Here is a 21,230-nt window from a genome sequence, read left to right on the forward strand (position 1 = left end):
TTGAAACAGGTTAGGCTGCCTGGGCACCTAGTACCCTGATATGTCCAGCAAAAAAGACCTGGCAGTCCATTCTCTGCCAACCAGGCACCTCCCCAGTGCAGAAAATCTGATAAGACGCATGAAAAGTTGAAATTGGCAATCCTTTTTGTTGAACCTATTTTTCTGTGAGTGAGCCGGTTTCCTTCCTAGCTTGTCCTTACATTCACCTTGACTTCGAACTGTTTTACAGCAACTACTAAGAGGAGTAAAAATTCAGATTTATTTATTTTATACTGATCACAGCTCACAAAACTTCAATCATTTTTTTTACAAACCCTATATAATAAACACTTAAATATGGTTATTTAAAGCATCTGCAGGAAGGAATTAAAACATGAACTATTTATTGTAGATAGCCCATACATAAAATCTAAGGTTCAATTTATAGTCCTTTTGTTCTTCATTAAAAACATTCCATGAAGAGAACGACAAAAAAATAAAGAAGGGCACACAGATTCGTGCATAATATCTGAAATTCCTTGGCAGCAAGAGGCACACATTCTGACCTTTCTGGCTGTAGGCCAAGCTCCCAAATTCATCTGGATCGAAGGTATCCTATGCAGGGTGCGGAGTCTAAATATCACCGCAAAAATATCGCGGGACAGAAATATTGCCGCAAAAATATCGTGGGGACGAAATATCGCGAACACAAATATAGTTGACAAGAATATCGACTGACAGGTAAGTAATATTGATTACATAAATATCTTTGTAATAAATATAGTTTACAAAAATATTGATTTATTAATAATTTTATGTATTTTAGTGTTTTTAATGAGAACTGTTTGTCATTTTATTATATGTTTTAGAGTTTTACTAGTTATTCATTTATTTTGAGTTTAATTCTGCATTTTTAGTTCTGTAGCGGGTTGTAGGTTTATAGGGAAATAGGGTGGGAAGTAATTTAATTTTATCAAATGTATTGAATAATTATTGTGTTAATTGATTAATTAATAATAGTTTAATAATTGGTTGTTAATTAATTTCAATTAATCAATTAATAAATAATTAGGTTAATTGTTTAATTAATTTTAGGTGTGTGTTGAGGTGTTTATATGTGTAAAATTGTGTGAAGGGTGGTATGTAATTAATGTTTTTTTATTGATTAAGTATTAAATACTTTTAAATTAATCACCATTAATTAAGTAGTAATTATTAATTGTAATTGTGTAATTAATTTTATGGGTGTGTTTTGGTGTTTATATGTGTAAATGGTGTGAAAGGTGAAGTAATTAGTTTTTTACTGATTAATAATAAATAATAAAACATTTCTTTTCATTAATTAATTAGTAATTATTAAACTTAATTGTGTAATTTCTGGAATCAAAGACGCAAGTGAGAGTACGGGAGTCGGGTGCCGAAACCGGGAAATACGAAGCGCAAGGAAACTTTTACGTTTGAGTCAGAATAACAAGGCTCATCTCTCCATTTTAAGGACTGAATGCGAGGCTAAAGCTCGCTCTTGCACCTGATCAAGCGCTATCCATTTTGGTATTCCCGACCCCAACACGTTCTCTACTGGATGTTTAGTATTAAAATAGAGAGGAACAACGCCATTTGGGGAAAAGCCACTTACTGAAGGGCGATTCGAAGAACTAAAAATACAATGCTACTCTGTAGCCAACAGTAAGGAGGTTAAAAGTTCCTATTCCTGTTGGGCCACAGAAAAACAACAAACACCAGCGCACAAGACAACAGATTTTAATGAAAGTTTATGGTGAAAGAATGCGACACCAGAGAATAGAATCCAAAATTCTTGTCCAGAGAACTTAACATGGAATAAGGATCCGTTGGTAGAGGCAACCATCCAGTGCCAATACAGGAGAGAGAATAAAATTCAGTAGTCTTGAAAAAGATGGTACATGAATAAATAAAACCATTGAAACGCATCAACGCCTAACACCGCACAATCCAATTGCCCAACTTACTCCAAGAACACAGAAAAAAACCAAGTCTTGGAGTTAGTCTAAAAGAGGGTTATGATGTGCTCTTTCCGAATGACAAATTGTTGATGTCTTAGTGGTTGTGTGTCTCTCTCTTTTCCTACAAATTTTTTTTTCAGATACAGAGGAAGTTGATTTAATTGCACTTTTTCAGCACAGATATTTGTTGATATGTATAAATTGTGAATTAGTTGATGTTCCTTTCTTTTAATTAATGTAAAGGGTCGTTTTTTTATGTAATGACAATGATTTTTAACATGTTTTTACTGTATGTTTGAATAAATTTCTACATTTTATATACAACTGTTTTTATTGTTTATGCTTTTGCTTTGTGAAGCCTTGTGTCCAAGACCAAACTTTTGGGCATCCCTATACAGTCACTTACCCAAGGGAAGCTGTTCACTTTACTAATAGGCACTGCCACCATATTAAACATTTTCCGCCCCAGCCGCAAGGCGAATGGGGCAGAAAAGCGTCGGACGGTGTTTACGTCCGCCGCAGTCCCCCCCGCCATAGTAATATGGCGGGGGAAATGGGTGGCGGGCGGGCATGAATGTCGGGCGGATCACCACCGTCACCATGGCGATGGCGATCCGCCCGACATCGTAATGGACCCCTTAGTTTTTGGTTCCCCCTCATCTTAGAGCCAGGCCAGCTACAGCTTCCACATAGGGTTTTGTGTGTTTTGGAGGAACACAAAATTGAGATACCAGTTTTACATGCATCTTGCGTACTCGTGGGCAGCATGTACTTCTGGTTACCATGAGGGGAATTTACCCATTAGACTAGTAAATCTGTACAGAAATGTGTAGGGTAAGTAGTGCTGTGCATTATTTGAATGAATGACAGTTCAGTTCAGTTCTGTTCTTTTATTTATTTCGAAGGTTAAAAACCATCATGAAAATACATAGTAATACATGATCACATAAAAACCGTTCTGAACACCATAACATTTTAAAAAGAGCGACAGGTTAAAGGGGTTTTTTATGAGTAGTAGAAACAGAGTACAAATATAACACAGAGCCCCATATGAGTTTTTGGTTTCCTCCCAATCCCACCAATTTCATCAGCCCCTTGTGTTTCTTAATTTAAAAGCAATTTTAAGGAAACTTATGATAGCAAATAAAGTTCGCATTTCAGTGGCTCTTTGCAAAAACAATAAAGCAGTTTTAGCATGGATAATGTTTGAGTCCTTTAAAACATCCACTAAAAATCTTTGACGCGGTATTTTATAAAAAGCGCACAATAATACAAAATGAAGGGTGTCCTGCGGAGACCTATTGTCGCAGCCGCAGGCACCCTTCTGCTCAATTGTTTGAGTGAACCCAGATGGATAAGCTAAAATATGGTGCAACAAATTGAGCCTAAAACGAGTCATTAAAAACCTCTCGTGTTGACTGTACATTAAAAAGAGGTACGGTTCCATGCCCACTTCATTAGACACAAGCGAGTGAGCAACTGCCGAGGGTTTAATAGAGTCCAGCTCCCTCCTCCTACCATCATATTTTTCCAGTAGTTGCTTTTGTACCGAGTGTCTGGAGTATATGTCCACCATGGAGGGGTCCAGAAATAGCCTATGTTCATCAATATCCCCCAATGTATCTTTGATGTATTTCAACCAGGGGATTTGGGACCATCTCTCTTTCAGCAGGCAATCCTGGATAATCTGTCTGGACAGTTCCGCGTTGGGGTTAGTCCAAATTTTAAGCCAGGCCAATATAGGTCTCAGTCTGATCAGGTTGGCTATGTATGAGGTGCCCAGCTCTTCATGTGTTATCGCTGCCGGGATGCTCAGCGGAAGCTTTAGTAATTTTTTTAGGAATTTATCTTCCTCTCTTTGTATTGGTTGTGCATCCCTGAAGCCCCACACTTCAGCTCCATAGATGGTCTTTGAGATGCTGACCGACCTATACAATAGGATGGGTAAAATTGCCTCCAAAGGAGTTTGTTTGGATAGATGGATTCAATAAGTTGTGAAATTTAATTTATCTCAGGTAACTTAATTGTCCTGAACCCAGTTAGTTGAGAAATTAATCAATCGCAAACATATATAACAACACTAAATAGACATAACAATACTTAACAATAACCAATAGACATGTGTATAGGCAAAGTATTAGGTTTTATCAAAATTTGAATCAAAGCGGGAAAGTACAATACAGAAAATTAATATACACAGGAATACAGGACAAATGTATGAAAGTAAATCACAAAATCTCTGTAGAGCCTGTTATCTGCCTATCCAAAAATAGATGACTGAATTATCCTTTGGATCAAGCAGGAAGTCGACGTTTCGGTCTTGTCTGAGTAATTTTAGAAGACCATCATCAGGACAGAAGAGTTATGATATTGTAACTCCCCAAAACAGCGAGGGAATCACAGAGGATCGAGTGCATTAGGTATAATGGGCATCAAAGCAGCCGCCTTATGTCGGATCTTCGTTCTATGGCCATCAATCACTATGATTGAGACGAAATGTATTGAAACACTCGAACAAAACGAGGATTAAGCTTCACTGGTGTGAGTAAATATCTTGTCTTGGTTACCGTTATTTGAAAAACACTCGTCTAAAAAGATCGTAGTGCCTTGTCAAGTCGTCACAAGTATCGAATCTGTGTGAATGCTGAAATCGGAGCCGCAGGGAGTCCGTCGTCACTCAGCGAGCAAGCCGTTGTTGTTAGTGTTGTTATATATGTTTGCGATTGATTAATTTCTCAACTAACTGGGTTCAGGACAATTAAGTTACCTGAGATAAATTAAATTTCACAACTTATTGAATCCATCTATCCAAACAAACTCCTTTGGAGGCAATTTTACCCATCCTTTTACGTTTCACCCAGGCCCCCAAAGGTTTACTGGGTTGCTCACTCTATTGATTATATACGACCTATACAATGTCATCACCTGTTCGGGGGACCAGCGCCCCATTCGACGGGCGAAGTTTAATATAGCACCATTAGCTGAGACTAGTCTCCTCGCCCTCTCCTCTATCAGAGGGGCGAACTTGAATTTTTCATCAAATAAAAGGCCCAAATACGGAAATGTTTTAACAGTGTCCAGGGCATGATCCCCCAGTTTAAAGACAAATTTCTTCTGTGGTTTCTTCCCCACTACCATGATGAAAGATTTTGTCATATTGACAGAGAGGTCCATATTCCTCATGAAGTCAGAGAAACCCTTGATTAAAAGCTGCAGGCCAACTGCCGTTCGTGCTAGGAGGACCGCGTCATCAGCGTACAAAAGTACCGGCAGATGACGCAAGCCCACTTTTGGACAGTCAGTTCCCAGTGCTATCAGGGCACTCTCCAGGCCATTTATATAAAGGGAGAACAGAAATGGCGCCAAGATACACCCCTGCCTCACCCCGCCCGAGCACGGGAAGGGATCAGTGCTCACCCCCCCCGCACTGTAGCGGACCTTGGCAGTGGTGTTCCAGTGTAGCTGCCTCAAGATGTTAATAAGATCCGGATCAATTCCCAGGTTAGACATGAGTGACCATAATTTGGCTCTATTGACATTATCGAAAGCTGCTGCTAAGTCCATGAACCCCATGTATATGGTGCCATCAGTAGTCTTGGTGTACTTAGCAGTAAGAAGGTATAGGTTGAGGCATTGGTCACTAGTTGACCTGCCTGTTCTGAACCCATACTGGGTGTCCACCAGGGTGTTGTGGGTGTCAGTCCAATCTATTAGGCGGTTGAGGACCGCCCTCCCGAGTACTTTGGCGGAGACGTCTATCAGCAAGATAGGTCTGTAGCACTGCGGGCTGTCCCTACAGCCTTTCTTATATATCGGGACAATCACCGCAGTAGACCATGATCTCGGCAGTCCCAATTTTATTGCTGCATTCAGTACTCTCGTTACCATCGGGGCCCATAACTCAGTATTGCTAAGGAATAAATCTGGGGGGTCCCATCCGGGCCAGGGGCTTTGTTTCGTGTGAGCCCTAGGATTGCTTTGAGAACTTCATCCAAAGATAATTCAAGTTGTTCTGCCCTTGGCCCCCTCCATACTCCATCACCAGTATCTACCTCCTGTTGGTTATACAAGGATTTAAAATGAGCAATCCATTGTTCTGGTAGAATGTTAGAGCTGATGACTGGGGAGCTTGAGTCATGGAAGCATGGTCTATTTATAATTTTCCAGAACTGTGCATAGTCCTTATTTTCACCAGCCTCCCTTAAATCGGCCCAGACTTCTTTTTGAAGGGCCATTTTCCTTGTCTTTACCTGGGTTTTGTAATTCTGTCTGCAGCGAGTAATTTCAAACTTGTCCCTTGGTGACTTTTTTAAACTCTGTTTTAGATCTCTTAGCGCTTTGGAACAGTTTGAGTCAAACCATCTTGGCGAGGATGACTGTTTTGCAGGCTTCTTAGTTTTTAGTAGACTTTCTACGATTTTAGTTAAAGATTCGAAAGCCTCTACAACTCCTCTACCCTCTATTGTGGGATCTAAACATGTCTCTATATGGGCTTTCCCTTCATCCACTAGTTTGACATAAAACTCTTGGGGGTTAATCAGTGACCACCTTAAGCGTCTCCCTTGATCTATTGGTTGGATATCTGTTTCATGGATCACCCTTGGGTCTTTTCTAATTACATCCTTCCCTTTAATTTCTATTAGAATGGGGTTGTGATCACTAAAGGGACTCCACTCTGTTCTAGTATTTAAAATCTGCTCTCTGGCACAAGCAGAAATCATTATATAATCTATTGCGAACCCCCACCTTTTCCCTTGAATGTGGGTGTTGGGGATTCCCCTCTACCTTAAGTGCGGTTAGATCCATAACGTGAGTAAGGGCAAAATTATCTAATAACTTCATCAAAGTTGTACCCTCTTTACTATGTGTAAAATGGGGGCCCTTTTCCAGTGGGCATGCTGACCAATCGGCAGTTAGGGGAAGTAGTTTGGGGCATAGATGACAATTAAAATCCCCCATCAGTAGGACAGTTGGTTCTGGTCCCTTCATCCTTTGTTCCAATTCCTCATTTAGTCTGCTTTCCAGCTCTGCGAAGATTGGAAAATTCCCCTCTACCGGCCCGGAGTTATAGAAATTTAGAAATAGTAGACTCTCTCCCTGATATAATAGTCTGACTGCCTGTATGTTATCTGACAACCAGTCTGGGTATGTCCAAGTGCCTTTCAGGTCGTCTACATATAATGCTAGGCCTCCTTTTGCTCTTCCAGAGTTTGTCCCTTGGGCCGGTCTGAAGAAACACTTATAGCCCTCCAATTGACAAGGGTCCGAATCTCGTGCCCAAGTTTCTTGGAGCGCTATAACATGAAAGCGCCTTATAAATTCTAGCCAATCCTTACTTTTTAATTTGGCTTCCAGCCCTGCAATATTCCAAGATAGGATGGTCAGACCCTCCCTCTTCTCTTTACCACTTTCTATGTGAATTTCATTTATTCTCTCGTCCCCCACTTTTGGTGTATCTATGATGTTTGTTTTATTTTCTCCCTGTCTTAAAAGTGGGTCTGGCCTCACAATTTGTGTGCTCTCCTCACTCCCACGTTCACCTCCTACTTCTGGGCCCGGACAGCTACTAGTCGCCAAACCTACTACACAGTTATTTTCTGTAGGTATGAGTCAATCAATATCTTCAAGTGATTGAATTGGAGCAAATCTGTTTCTCCATTGTGCATAATCTCGGGGGGGAAAAGGCTGTTCGGGGTGTCTTACTGGTCTTGGTCTAAATGTACGCTGTGGTCTACCAAGCGTCCACCCTCCCTCATCACCCACGCGATTGTTATTCCGACTCCTTGGGTAAAAATACTCAAGTGGGAGTGCGCAGATAGTACTGGTTTGGTTCCTCTTAGGATTCTTCAGGATGCAATCAACCAGACTAATGTCCGTAAAGTTTGCAACTATACAGTCTCCTCTTATATCTTTGTTTCTCCCCCCGATCCAGTTTACTCTTCTTACGTGGGCTATCTCTCCTCTTTCCCCGTTACTTAAGGGTCTGTGAATATTCAGCCACTTGGAGAATTTGGAAAGTAGTTGATAGTGTGATTCTCTCTCATTGGGCCTAATTTCTGGTACCCCTGCAAAAATTATTACAAACGGGTTTGCCTCGGGGGTAAATCTATGTGTGGGGCCTGACTGTTAGTATTATAAAAGGGGTCAGAGTCTATATAACAGTGATTATAATTCCCTTCCCTCTGAGGACGGTCTTCCTGTCTCCATTGCATTAATGGTTGTAGAGTGGGTTTATCCCTATTTGTGTTGTTCGCACTTTGATTGTGTCTCCATTTAGGGTTGTCATTAGTGTCCCCTTTTTGATTTTGAGCAGTTTTTGGGGCCTCATGTATCTGGACAATTGCATGTTGAGTGTGACTGACACAGTTATTATTTTGCACTCTCTTTGTTTTTGCATTGTCATTTGTGACTTCCTCAATTGGCTGTGTTGGGGCAGTAGAAGTTTTTGCCTGTGTGTGCTCTAGTGCCTTGGATTGTTTAGAGAGCTCACACATTATTTTATCCACCTTGCTTATAATAGGCTTTAATTGTGCCGAAATAAAGGATTCTAACTGTTTTTTGAGATCTGTGACTAATGTCTCGATCCACCCTGGTGGAATGGATTCTACTTGGGAGTTATTTTCTACTGTTATTTACTCTTGTATACGTGTTGGGGGATTGTCTCTTACTAACGCATTCCTCTGTCTCTGGGACCCCTTGGTCCTCCCCAGTCGCTTCCTTTTTTTCTGATGAGTCGTTTCATTGAGCTCAGAGGTTTCTGGGCCTGGGGTTTGTGCACAGGGGACATCCTCTATCTCATTGTTTGGTTGGGATACATTGCCCTGGGTGTTTGGGCTATCTGCTATTAGTAGGTCTCTGGTGGGTGTTTGAGTGATAACATTGAGGTTGGGCGAGGAGGATAAACTCCGTTCCATACGTTCTATTTCCCCCGTGGCTTTCTTTAACATTAAGTCAATTGCTGTGGGTTTGTTCCCCTTTGAGAGGGCACCCTCCTTAGTTTCCAATCGCGATTGTTTAGGGGTCACTCTTTTGTTAGATTTGTTCCCGGCCGAGCGAGTGTTGGGATGGGTGGACATTTTTTCCCTTATAGTCTCCCAGCTAATCACTGTGGCACTGCCCTACTTGGGTTTATAAAAATCCTCTTATGTGATGCCGTAGGAGTTGTCTAATTACTTTAGGAGGGCTTCTGTACAGTTTGCAAAATCCATACACACACGATGCAGTACCTGGGTGAGTTGGTAGAAGATCGTTGGGGCCAAGGGGAGTGGCCCGTCCCGTCCCTCGTCGTCCCCGGATGGCCACAGACGGCCCGCCCTCTGCCCGGGCTCCGCCCGGCCCCGTCCACGCGCGTCCGCGACGCGGAGTAAATGCCCTGGTTTAATAGCGCCTCCGGGCGCGCTGCGGCAGGAAGTGGCCGGAAGTGGTCGCTCAGCCCTCTGGGAGCTGTAGTCTCCAGCCGCCATGATGGAGTGGGGCGGCGAGACCACAGCGTCAGGGCCCCAGGAGCGATGTGGCGTCCAGCAGGTAAGCCTCCCTTAGCTGGTGTGATGGCGTGCTGCCAGGAATGGTCCCCGCTCCACCGAGGAAATGCCCTGGTTTAATAGCGCCTCCGGGCGCGCTGCGGCAGGAAGTGGCCGGAAGTGGTCGCTCAGCCCTCTGGGAGCTGTAGTCTCCAGTCGCCGTGATGGAGTGGGGCGGCGAGACCACAGCGTCAGGGCCCCAGGAGCGATGTGGCGTCCAGCAGGTAAGCCTCCCTTAGCTGGTGTGATGGCGTGCTGCCAGGAATGGCAGTTATCTTAACCTGACTCCCATATGCTAATCAACTAGCCTGACAAATCCCAGGGAATGCCCACTAGTGCAAACTAAATCCAGTACTGCATGAGCATAGCATGGATCTCTGCAGGGACAAAAGTCCCTCACTATGTGGACAGATGTACAAGCACAAGACTGCTGGACAGGGAGTGCAAGCGGCATATTCAGCAACCTATAAAGGAAGATGGGTACTGATGCCTCACCATGCAAATGGTGGTTGGCAATCAGACAGGTCAGTATTCATTGGGAACACTGGGCACATTGGAAAGGGTCTGGTGGTACACCATGGACATCCTTTGTCTCCAATAGCTAGAGCGCTTCACTTTGCCCTGAGTTTCAGCACTGCAGCTGTGCTTGAGTGTATGTGTTGGGACTTGGGAGTCAATTTGCTGGTTGAGTAGATGGTGCGGGTGAATAGAACTAAACACCTCAGGATATCTTGGGTCTGAGGACATGACAATCTGCATAAAACTGTGCTTTGGAATTCAGGTTGCTGGTCTTTGGGCACAAGGGAGTGTGTTAGGGGCAGAAACAGCCACAGCCTGCTATGCTTGAAGATCTATCTGAAACCATCAGTGATTGAAACAGGTTAGGCTGCCTGGGCACCTAGTACCCTGATATGTCCAGCAAAAAAGACCTGGCAGTCCATTCTCTGCCAACCAGGCACCTCCCCAGTGCAGAAAATCTGATAAGACGCATGAAAAGTTGAAATTGGCAATCCTTTTTGTTGAACCTATTTTTCTGTGAGTGAGCCGGTTTCCTTCCTAGCTTGTCCTTACATTCACCTTGACGTCGAACTGTTTTACAGCAACTACTAAGAGGAGTAAAAATTCAGATTTATTTATTTTATACTGATCACAGCTCACAAAACTTCAATCATTTTTTTTACAAAACCTATATAATAAACACTTAAATATGGTTATTTAAAGCATCTGCAGGAAGGAATTAAAACATGAACTATTTATTGTAGATAGCCCATACATAAAATCTAAGGTTCAATTTATAGTCCTTTTGTTCTTCATTAAAAACATTCCATGAAGAGAACGACAAAAAAATAAAGAAGGGCACACAGATTCGTGCATAATATCTGAAATTCCTTGGCAGCAAGAGGCACACATTCTGACCTTTCTGGCTGTAGGCCAAGCTCCCAAATTCACCTGGATCGAAGGTATCCTATGCAGGGTGCGGAGTCTAAATATCACCGCAAAAATATCGCGGGACAGAAATATTGCCGCAAAAATATCGTGGGGACGAAATATCGCGAACACAAATATAGTTGACAAGAATATCGACTGACAGGTAAGTAATATTGATTACATAAATATCTTTGTAATAAATATAGTTTACAAAAATATTGATTTATTAATAATGTTATGTATTTTAGTGTTTTTAATGAGAACTGTTTGTCATTTTATTATATGTTTTAGAGTTTTACTAGTTATTAATTTATTTTAAGTTTAATTCTGCGTTTTTAGCTCCGTAGCAGGTTGTAGGTTTATAGGGGAATAGGGTGGGAAGTAATTTAATTTTATAAAATGTATTGAATAATTAATGTGTTAATTGATTAATTAATAATAGTTTAATAATTGGTTGTTAATTATTTCAATTAATTAATTAATACATAATTAGGTTAATTGTTTAATTAATTTTAGGTGTGTGTTGTGGTGTTTATATGTGTAAATTGTGTGAAGGGTGGTAAGTAATTCTTTTTTAAATTGATTAAGTATAATACTTTTAAATTAATTACCATTAATTAATTAGTAATTATTGAATGTAATTGTGTAATTAATTTTAGGTGTGTGTTTTGGTGTTTATATGTGTAAATGGTGTGAAAGGTGGTAAGTAATTACTTTTTTATTGACTAATTAATAAATAATAAAACATTTATTTTCAATAATTAATTAGTAATTATTGAATGTAATTGTGTAATTAATTGTAGGTGTGTGTTGTGGATTTTATAGTGTTAAATAATGTGTAATTCATTTTTTTTATTATCTTTGTTAATAATAATATATGTAAATATATATTAATTATGTTAATATTGCTAAATAAATGTAATAAAAAGGTTGATGGTTTTGTTTTTTATTGTTTTGGGATCCAGCACTTTCCCTACTGTTGCACTCATCGGAGTGGGAATAGTGAATTTTAACCCTCCGCTAACCAGCGCTTTCCCTACTGTTGTACTCACTGGAGTGGGAATAGTAAATTTTACCCCACGCTATCCAGCGCGTTCCCTACTGTTGCACTCATTGAAGTGGGAATAGTACATTTTACCCCTCCGCTATCCAGCGCTTTCCCTACTGTTGCACTTATTGGAGTGGGAATAGTAATTTGGACCCCTACGCTTTCCAACACTTTCCCTACTGTTGCACTCATTGGAGTGAGAATAGTAAATTTTACCCCTCCGCTATCAAGCGCTTTCACTACTGTTGCACTCACTGGACTGGGAATAGTAAATTTTAAGCCTACGCTATCCAGCGCTTTCCCTACTGTTGCACTCACTGGAGTGGGAATAGTATTTTTACCCCTACACTATCCAGCGCCTTCCTTACTGTTGCACTCACTGGAGTGGGAATAGTAATTTTTACAAATTTGCTATCCAACTGTCAGAGGGTCCCATGCTCAGCCCCGGCAGGGCTAACTGATTGTCCGTCTCCTCAACAGGCGGATTACTACGGGCCCTTTAAGGACAGCCTGTGTGCTCGTGAGGACGGCTTCGCATCTGGACCACCTGACTTTGCGGGCCTATCAGGAACGTCCTCTCACCATATGAGAGGAGACCAGGAAGACGCTGGTTTTCCGACGTGGGAGGAAGAACTGAGACGCCAGGAGGACCACGCGACCAGGAGAACGGGAAGTACCGGGAAGGCGGAACCCTTGGACGTGGACGACACCAGGAGCAGAGAAGGTGCCGGACCGATACCCGAGGAGGAGTGGACGGAGGTAGCTGTAAAGCCAGGAGGCCAACGACACCGTGTTTCGCCCAGCCACGCGAAGGAGGATGCGTGGCTCTCCCAGGTGCGTGCTCGTTTGGGTTCTTTACTAAACTTCAAGAAGGGGGGGTCGGGATAGGAAACCGGGTTATCACCGGGGCACTTTGTTTAGCCGAGCCAAACTCAGAGCACTGAATGTGGTGGTGGTTATTCCTTTATCCCTCACCCCTTCCCTGTTTCCGAGCATTCTAGTAAGTCGGAACACGACACTAAAAGCCACATATTCTTCTTTCCTTTTCATGTGCTGGAGACTCCCGGACCTTGACCCAAGAAGTACCCCAGGAAGTACCCCAGGAAGTGTCCCGAGGACAACGACCTTGCGACTGACCTTGTATCTCACAAAAAGGACTTTGTGTTGGTGTTTTTCAAACTGTAACCCCAATAAATTAGATAAACAGTCGCCCTCTAGTCTTGGCTCCTTCCATTCTTGTAACCGAAAGGTGACAAGTGGCGAGCCAGCCAGGAGACATTCCGTCTGAGATAAACAAGATGGAGACCTTACTAACCCAGTTAAGTGAAGGCCAGTCCAAGCTAGAGTGGGCAATTAACCGGTCTAACGAGCAAGCGGACAGTGATAGAGCCACGTTCACCGCGTCTATACAGACACAGGCAGATCACCTTACAAAATTATCAGAGGGTCAAACACAATTGCTGGCAGTGTTGGGTCAAAGTAGAGCTGCACACCCACCAGGGGCAGTAGTGCCGCTCCAGAAATACACTCCAGGAGACGATCCTGTTTCATTTTTTTTGAATTTCGAAAGGGCAGCCCGAGCTAGTGCATGGCCGGGTGAGAGATGGCCCTTTTATTTAGCACCTCTCCTTACGGGAGAAGCCCAGGCAGCTTATCAGTTAGCAAACAAGGATGGAACTGCAGCTTACGGACATGTGAAACAAATAATCCTTGATAGATTGGGAGTCGATGATGAGACTCATCGGTTAAAGTTTCGACAAGAAAGAGGAACTCCCACTGATGCTCCCAAAACTCTTTTTTATAAACTGAAAGACGCTGCCGATAGGTGGTTAAAGCCACAGGAAGGAAATATCGAAAATGTCATGAATAAAATTTATTTGGAACAATTTCTTGAAGCATTGCCCTATGGAACACAAAGATGGCTGCGGCAACATGCAGGTTTGACCCTGGAACACGCTATTGAAATGGCGAATTCCTATGCGAGAGCCCAAACTAGGCCCGTTTTTCGTGAAACCGAAAAACCTGTTGTGAATAAAAACTTTGTAAAACCTGAGAAAAAACCGTACAAACCGACAAATGAGCCTCCACCCATAAAGCCTAAACCGTTGAAGCCTGAACCACCGGTCTTTACGAGTCCTCAGTGTTATGAATGCGGCGAGTGGGGACATATTGCCAAGTACTGTCGAAAAAAAAGAGAGAAGGAGGAAGAGCCCATGGAAGTGGGGTATGCTCCGCGTGCTCTCTTATATGCACAAGAGACTGGTCCCGCATTTTATGTAAGTGTCTTGGTAGACGGTAAGAAAACACGTGCCCTGCTAGACTCAGGGTGTCGCCATTCGGTAATACGGAAAGACACTCTGAATAGTTCCTCTTTGCTATTGAACCGTAGTGAACGGATAAAATGTGTGCATGGAGATATCCGTACTTATTCCCTAGCTAGAGTCATGATTACAACAGAAAAGGGAACCCAGGTACAGTGTGAAGTAGGAATCCTTCCTAATCTCCCCGAACCACTCATTATAGGCACAGATAATAAGTGGTTTTCTACTTTGATGGCAGAAGTTTTAGAGAAGCAAGGCAGAAGCGGGGTTAGTGAAGGTCTGTTAGCAGAAGAACCTTGGTCCACCGATACCAACTTTCGGGCTGCTCAGTTGAATGATGCCTCCTTGGCAACTGCTTGGAAAAACGCGCAGGACAATAAGAATCAGAACACCCTTACTTATCCTTGTTTTGTAGAACAAAATGGTCTTCTATACAGGATAGGGCAGAGTCAGGCTACCCCACAACTAATCGTCCCTACCATGTTCCGTGAGCAAGTAATGTTTTATGCTCATGCACATCTGTTAGCAGGTCATTCTGGTGCCGAAAAGACTACTAATTCAATAGTTGAGCATTTCTATTGGCCCGGGGTGTATGCACAAGTGAAGAAATACTGTCAAGAATGCCAGATTTGTCAGAAAAGGAACCCGTACATTCCCCCTAAGGTTCCCCTTGTTCCACTTCCAATCATTGGTAAGCCCTTTGAAAGGATAGGATTAGACATCATAGGACCCTTACCGAAGTCACACCGAGGTTACCAATATGTTATGGTAATAGTTGATTATGCTACTCGTTATCCTGAGGCGTTCCCATTACGAGCAGCCACCACTAGTGCCATTTCACAAAAACTGGTAGAGTTGTTCACACGGATGGGGTTTCCTAAAGAACTTCTAACAGACCAGGGGACACCATTCGTGTCTCGCCTCATGAAACAGGTCTGTAATATCCTCAATATCAAACATCTTCGTACATCGGTATACCACCCACAAACCGATGGTCTGGTAGAACGCTACAATGGGTTAATCAAAACAACTCTGAAGAAGCTTTTGACCGGAGATGGTAAACAGTGGGACCAACTTCTACCATTGGCTTTGTATGTTTTAAGAAGCCAGTTCCAAAGTAGTTTAGGGACCACCCCCTTCGAGTTACTGTTTGGCAGGAAACTCCGTACGTTGCTAGAAATAACCAGGGATAGTTGGGAAAAAACTAGCTCAAAAGATGCTGAAGAGTTGTTGGACTACTCCCAGCAGCTGAAGTCCCGGTTGCACAAGTTGAGGACCCTGTCTTATGAAACTCTAGAAAAAGTGCAAGACAAACAAAAGACCTTTTATGATAAAGGCAAAAAGTGGAGAGAGTTGGACGTTGGAGACTGGGCTTTGGTCCTTCTTCCTACATCTACTCACAAACTTAGGAAGGAGTGGCAAGGTCCTTTTCAGATAGTCAAGAAAATAGGCAGGACCACGTATACGTTGCAAATATCTCCTTCCCGAACACAGATTTACCACATTAATCTATTGAAGAAGTGGTTAGGTGCCCCGCCAAAATCTCATGTGACTGTATCTCTGGCAACCCCACCTGTTCATACCATCGAGCATGCAGTGGTAAATCCTGACCTTACTGACTCTAGGAAAAAAGGATTGCAGGAGTTAATGTTAAAACACCAGGCTATATTCTCGGATCAGCCAGGTAGAACCACTTTGGCTGAACACCATATTCCGACAGCCCCGGGGGTAGTAGTAAAACAGAAACCCTATCGGGTCCCCGAAGCACGGAGATCAGTGATAAAAGAGGAGGTACAAAAAATGTTGGAAGCCGGGATCATTGTACCCTCCAAAAGTAACTGGTCTTCCCCAGTGGTTTTGGTGCCAAAGCCTGACGGAAGCAAGAGGTTTTGCATTGACTTTAGGGCAGTGAACAAGGTGTCCAAACAAGACGGGTATCCATTGCCTAGGGTAGATGAGTTGATAGAGCGCCTTGGGGAGGCTCAATACATAACAACCATTGACCTCACCAAAGGTTATTGGCAGGTGCCTCTTTCTCCTAAAGATCAGGAAAAGACAGCGTTCACCACCCCTGATGGTCTCTTTCATTTCACTGTCTTACCCTTTGGACTTCATGGGGCCCCTGCTACGTTCCAACGTCTTATGGACACAGTATTGGCCCCCTATGGACATTTTGCGGCTGCATACATTGATGACATCGTTATCCATAGTCCAGATTGGCAGACTCATTTACAACACTTGAGTCAAATCCTAATGGCTTTAGAAAAGGCAGGGCTCCATATTAATGCCAAGAAGTCACGTTTTGCCTTTTCCCAAGTGAAATACCTTGGGTACATGCTAGGTAACGGCCAGTTGTTTCCTCAACAAGAAAAGGTTAAAGCCATCCAACAACAGGAATTTCCTCGTAATAGACGTGACCTCCGAGCTTTTCTTGGGTTAGTAGGTTACTACAGACGGTTTATACCTCATTTTGCCACAATGTCTGCTCCTTTGACGGATATGTTGAAAAAGACTGCCTCTTCTGTTCCATTCAAGCAACCTTCCTCTCAGGCTCAGGCAGCTTTTCAGGCACTGAAGGATGTTCTTTCCTCGGCTCCAATCTTAATCACTCCTGACTTCGACAAGCCCTTCTATTTGCAAACAGATGCTTCTGGGGTGGGTCTGGGGGCTGTACTGTCTCAATTAGATCAGGATGGTAGGGAGCGCCCGATACTATATTTGAGCAGGAAACTTTTCCCCAGGGAAGCGGTGTATCCCACCATTGAAAAGGAGTGCCTTGCTGTCAAGTGGAGCATTGAAAAGCTTCATTATTATCTGGACGGTAGGCGCTTTACACTGTACTCTGACCATGCCCCTTTGCAGTGGCTCCAGCGAAACAAGGGACGAAATGAGCGCATTCTACGTTGGTTTTTGTCTCTGCAGCCGTATGACTTTGAAGTTTGTCACCGACAGGGTACGGCTCAAACGAATGCTGACTATTTGTCTCGCTATCCACTTTCCCCCGAACGGGAAAAGTCTGGGGGAGGGGTTTGTCAGAGGGTCCCATGCTCAGCCCCGGCAGGGCTAACTGATTGTCCGTCTCCTCAACAGGCGGATTACTACGGGCCCTTTAAGGACAGCCTGTGTGCTCGTGAGGACGGCTTCGCATCTGGACCACCTGACTTTGCGGGCCTATCAGGAACGTCCTCTCACCATATGAGAGGAGACCAGGAAGACGCTGGTTGTCCGACGTGGGAGGAAGAACTGAGACGCCAGGAGGACCACGCGACCAGGAGAACGGGAAGTACCGGGAAGGCGGAACCCTTGGACGTGGACGACACCAGGAGCAGAGAAGGTGCCGGACCGATACCCGAGGAGGAGTGGACGGAGGTAGCTGTAAAGCCAGGAGGCCAACAACACCGTGTTTCGCCCAGCCACGCGAAGGAGGACGCGTGGCTCTCCCAGGTGCGTGCTCGTTTGGGTTCTTTACTAAACTTCAAGAAGGGGGGGTCGGGATAGGAAACCGGGTTATCACCGGGGCACTTTGTTTAGCCGAGCCAAACACAGAGCACTGAATGTGGTGGTGGTTATTCCTTTATCCCTCACCCCCTCCCTGTTTCCGAGCATTCTAGTAAGTCGGAACACGACACTAAAAGCCACATATTCTTCTTTCCTTTTCATGTGCTGGAGACTCCCGGACCTTGACCCAAGAAGTACCCCAGGAAGTACCCCAGGAAGTGTCCCGAGGACAACGACCTTGCGACTGACCTTGTATCTCACAAAAAGGACTTTGTGTTGGTGTTTTTCAAACTGTAACCCCAATAAATTAGATAAACAGTCGCCCTCTAGTCTTGGCTCCTTCCATTCTTGTAACCGAAAGGTGACACCAACGTTTTAACTACTAATGTTTTTATTTTGTTATTAAATCTATGTATTCATTTTTTTAAATAGTTTAATGTGTTAATTAAATATAGAATATTTTATTTAAACATATTTATATATGTGTTTATTTTATTTTTATAAAATTAAAAATGTTTATAAATTAAATAAAGATAGTTAATAAAATGAATTTAAGTAAATATATGTATATGTACAGATTTGTAAAGCAATGCAAACCCACCTTGCCTGTCCCTGCATGCTTGGTAAATCTGGAGTGACTCAGGGGCACACAAGTATCTGCTGTGCAGTACTCTGCCCTGGGAAGGGGTTCGATGGGTGAGCGTGGGTCTTTCCACTCATCCACCTATGGATTTTGGCGCACCCCAGATTCACCATGACTGGTTCACCTGGGAATGTCTCAAAATGCTACACCTTCCCAGGGAAGGTGCAATGAGGAGAAATATTTATATTTCTTCTTCTTGTGCCATCCCAGGGGAGGCGCAACTAAGAAAGAGGAAAAAGCCTCTAAAGATTGTTTTAGTGCAGGAAGGTGCTCCTTCCTGCAGAAAAACAATCCTGAATGCAACACAGGCCCCCTTGCACCGTGGTGCAAGGGTGCCAGAGTTGGTGCTAGGTAGCACCAGCACAGGCAGAGAGCAGGAATGTGCCATTTATTAACGCCTTAACCTTGGCGGTTTTTCCGCCGCGGTGCGGGCGTTCTAAAGGGTGGGTGGGGCTGCGTCGGCTGTTGGCCGACGGCAGTACTGGGGAGGTAGTGCTCCCGTCTGCCAACGGCCAACGGCAGCACGGAAAGGGTTAATAAATATGGCACATTCCTGTCCTCTCCCTTTCACACAGCGCAGCAAGCGGTCTTGCTGCACTGCGGCGCATGAAATTATGATACTTCCGGCCCTAAATGTGATTATTGTAGGCTCAGGCGAATAATGCTTCTAATAATGGCCATGCATATAGCTCACAACAGAAACCATTGTTTCTATTCCTTAACAAGAGGAATTAGATAACACCAAACTCAATGCTCAGAAGAATGAAGGCTTGATTTGGTGTGGCAGGGTCTTGGACATGTATCTTCACATGCATATCTCTGCATCATGTGCATAACTAGCAGAGCTACATTTTTTGTGGCAGGGTATTGAACATGTATCTTCACATGCACATCTCTGCATCATGTGCATAACTAACAGAGCTACATTTAGTGTGGCAGGGTCTTGGACATGTATCTTCACATGCACATCTTTGCATCATGTGCATAACTAACAGAGCTATCTTACCATCACTGGAGCTTGTTATCTGATTGTTACACTGAGTCTGCAAAACAACCCACTGAGCAACAATAGCATTCCAGCCTGCAACTACTGAACACACACAGTGCACTTCAGCAAGTGTTTTAACCACCTAAGCATTTTACTACTGTTAGAAGCTGACATTTGCTGCCTACCCATACCTTCAGCTGGTGACATAAGGCGCTGAACTCTACTACTAGCTAATAGGTGTGGCTAGCAGACATCATCATTAACGTCCCTGCTGCGGACATTAGTAGGCAAAGTGTAGGGCAGAGTTTATAATGGTATTGAGGACAACATAGCCTTTCATCCGTCTCAGTTTGATAAAATGAGTGATAATGTGGTGGGTAAAAAGAACACCTATCATTTACTGTGCTAATTAACATTGGTGTGTCCTGCTTTCACATGGGCGGTGCTGGAGTCCTGATTTCAAAGGCGGCAGCCGAAGACTGAATGTTATCTGTTGAGCGCATTTGTCGAATGCACCAAATGCGCTGCTCCTACTGGCCCAGAATAGGGCGGGGCTACTGATCCTAGTTATTGACCTTCCAAAGAAGAGTTTGTTTATGAATTTGTGAGGTGTTGAACTTCAAAGCACATGTTCGAAGCCACGCCCATTGTTTCATAGACATCAAAGGGGCCTTAGCTCTTAGTCCATGCTGTCATTAAACACACCCCGATCCCCCCCCCCCCCCCATCCTTTTCATGCCACTTAGAGCACTGTTCATCCCTCTGGCAAACCCCTTCTTTGAATCTCTGGTGGAGGTGGGAGGAGTATAAGAGAGCTGAGCATGGCATGTAAATAGATCTAAATACTAACGAAATTGTTGGTCCTCTAAATAAATGACATGGAACATAATGTAATTTATGTTCAAGACAAACTGTACGGATTTGTTCCCAAACCGCTGACGTTCTCGTGAGGTTTTAGGCACACAATTGGTTCTGAGCTGTTCTGCATCGCCTCTATAATGTTCCGGATAGCCTGGATATCCCTTATGTGACACAGACACCATGCACTGCACTTATGCTTTGCTGATAAGGAAGTTCATATGATGCTGCACTTAAATGTGGAACTAGTTTGCTGATGGGGCTCATTACTGTATGGTTAAGAAGTACCTATTATATTAAGTGCACCGGGCATTCTTCAGGTAAATGGTCCTTACATGTCCATTCACTCAAAGAAATGGCCCCAAAATATGTGCAAGGAGAGGCGGAGCTACATACCTTCTGGTCATTTCCTTGGTAGTCGTTGAAGAGTGACGCCCCTCCGGCCAGGCTGTAGGAGCTTCCTTGCCTGAAGACGCTGATCCTCTTGGCCGTGAGGCTGGCTGAGGGGTAGAAGCTGGGGTCTGAGATGTCTCTGCTGCTGAAGAATTGGTCGCCTGGGTCAAAGCACTTGTGGATGAAGCTGTGCGGGTAGTCTTCTTCTGGAGACTCCAGCTCTTGGCCGTCTTCGTAGACCTGCTTCAGCACCCGTCCGCTGTAAGCCGAGGACACCTTAAATCGGACTTTGCGAGGCCTAGCCTCGTATCTCTGACTCAACATCCTTGGTAGTTCATCCATCTGTTCCAGGTTCAGTGTCCTCCCAAAGACTCTATTGCTGAATGAAGCTGGCAAGACTCAGTCTCTTTGTTTGTTTCACTGGGTGATGCATAATTGAAGCCTAGCGTCCAGTCCCCCGGGCAGCCCGGTAATCGACACTGACTTATGAAATATTGATAGCCGCCAATAAAAGAACTATCACCACAGTGACCTACTGCAAAGAACTCTGCAACCTGTTCCCATTACAGAGA

At 43.7% G+C, this 21,230-nt stretch overlaps 1 protein-coding gene across 1 annotated transcript in view; it reads right to left on the minus strand.

Moving 5' to 3' along the window:
• Positions 1-21,015, minus strand: part of GRXCR2 (glutaredoxin and cysteine rich domain containing 2) — a 94,691-nt gene extending 73,676 nt beyond the window's left edge. The window contains exon 1 of the mRNA XM_086928884.1: positions 20,662-21,015. Within this exon, the coding sequence (XP_086785010.1) occupies positions 20,662-21,000 (339 nt within the window). The 5' untranslated portion in view covers positions 21,001-21,015. The remainder of the gene's footprint in view (positions 1-20,661) is intronic.
• Between the last annotated feature and the right edge of the window lie 215 nt (positions 21,016-21,230).

The sequence above is a fragment of the Lissotriton vulgaris genome, chromosome 7, assembly GCF_964263255.1.
Source record: "Lissotriton vulgaris chromosome 7, aLisVul1.2, whole genome shotgun sequence".
Lineage (NCBI taxonomy): Eukaryota > Metazoa > Chordata > Amphibia > Caudata > Salamandridae > Lissotriton > Lissotriton vulgaris.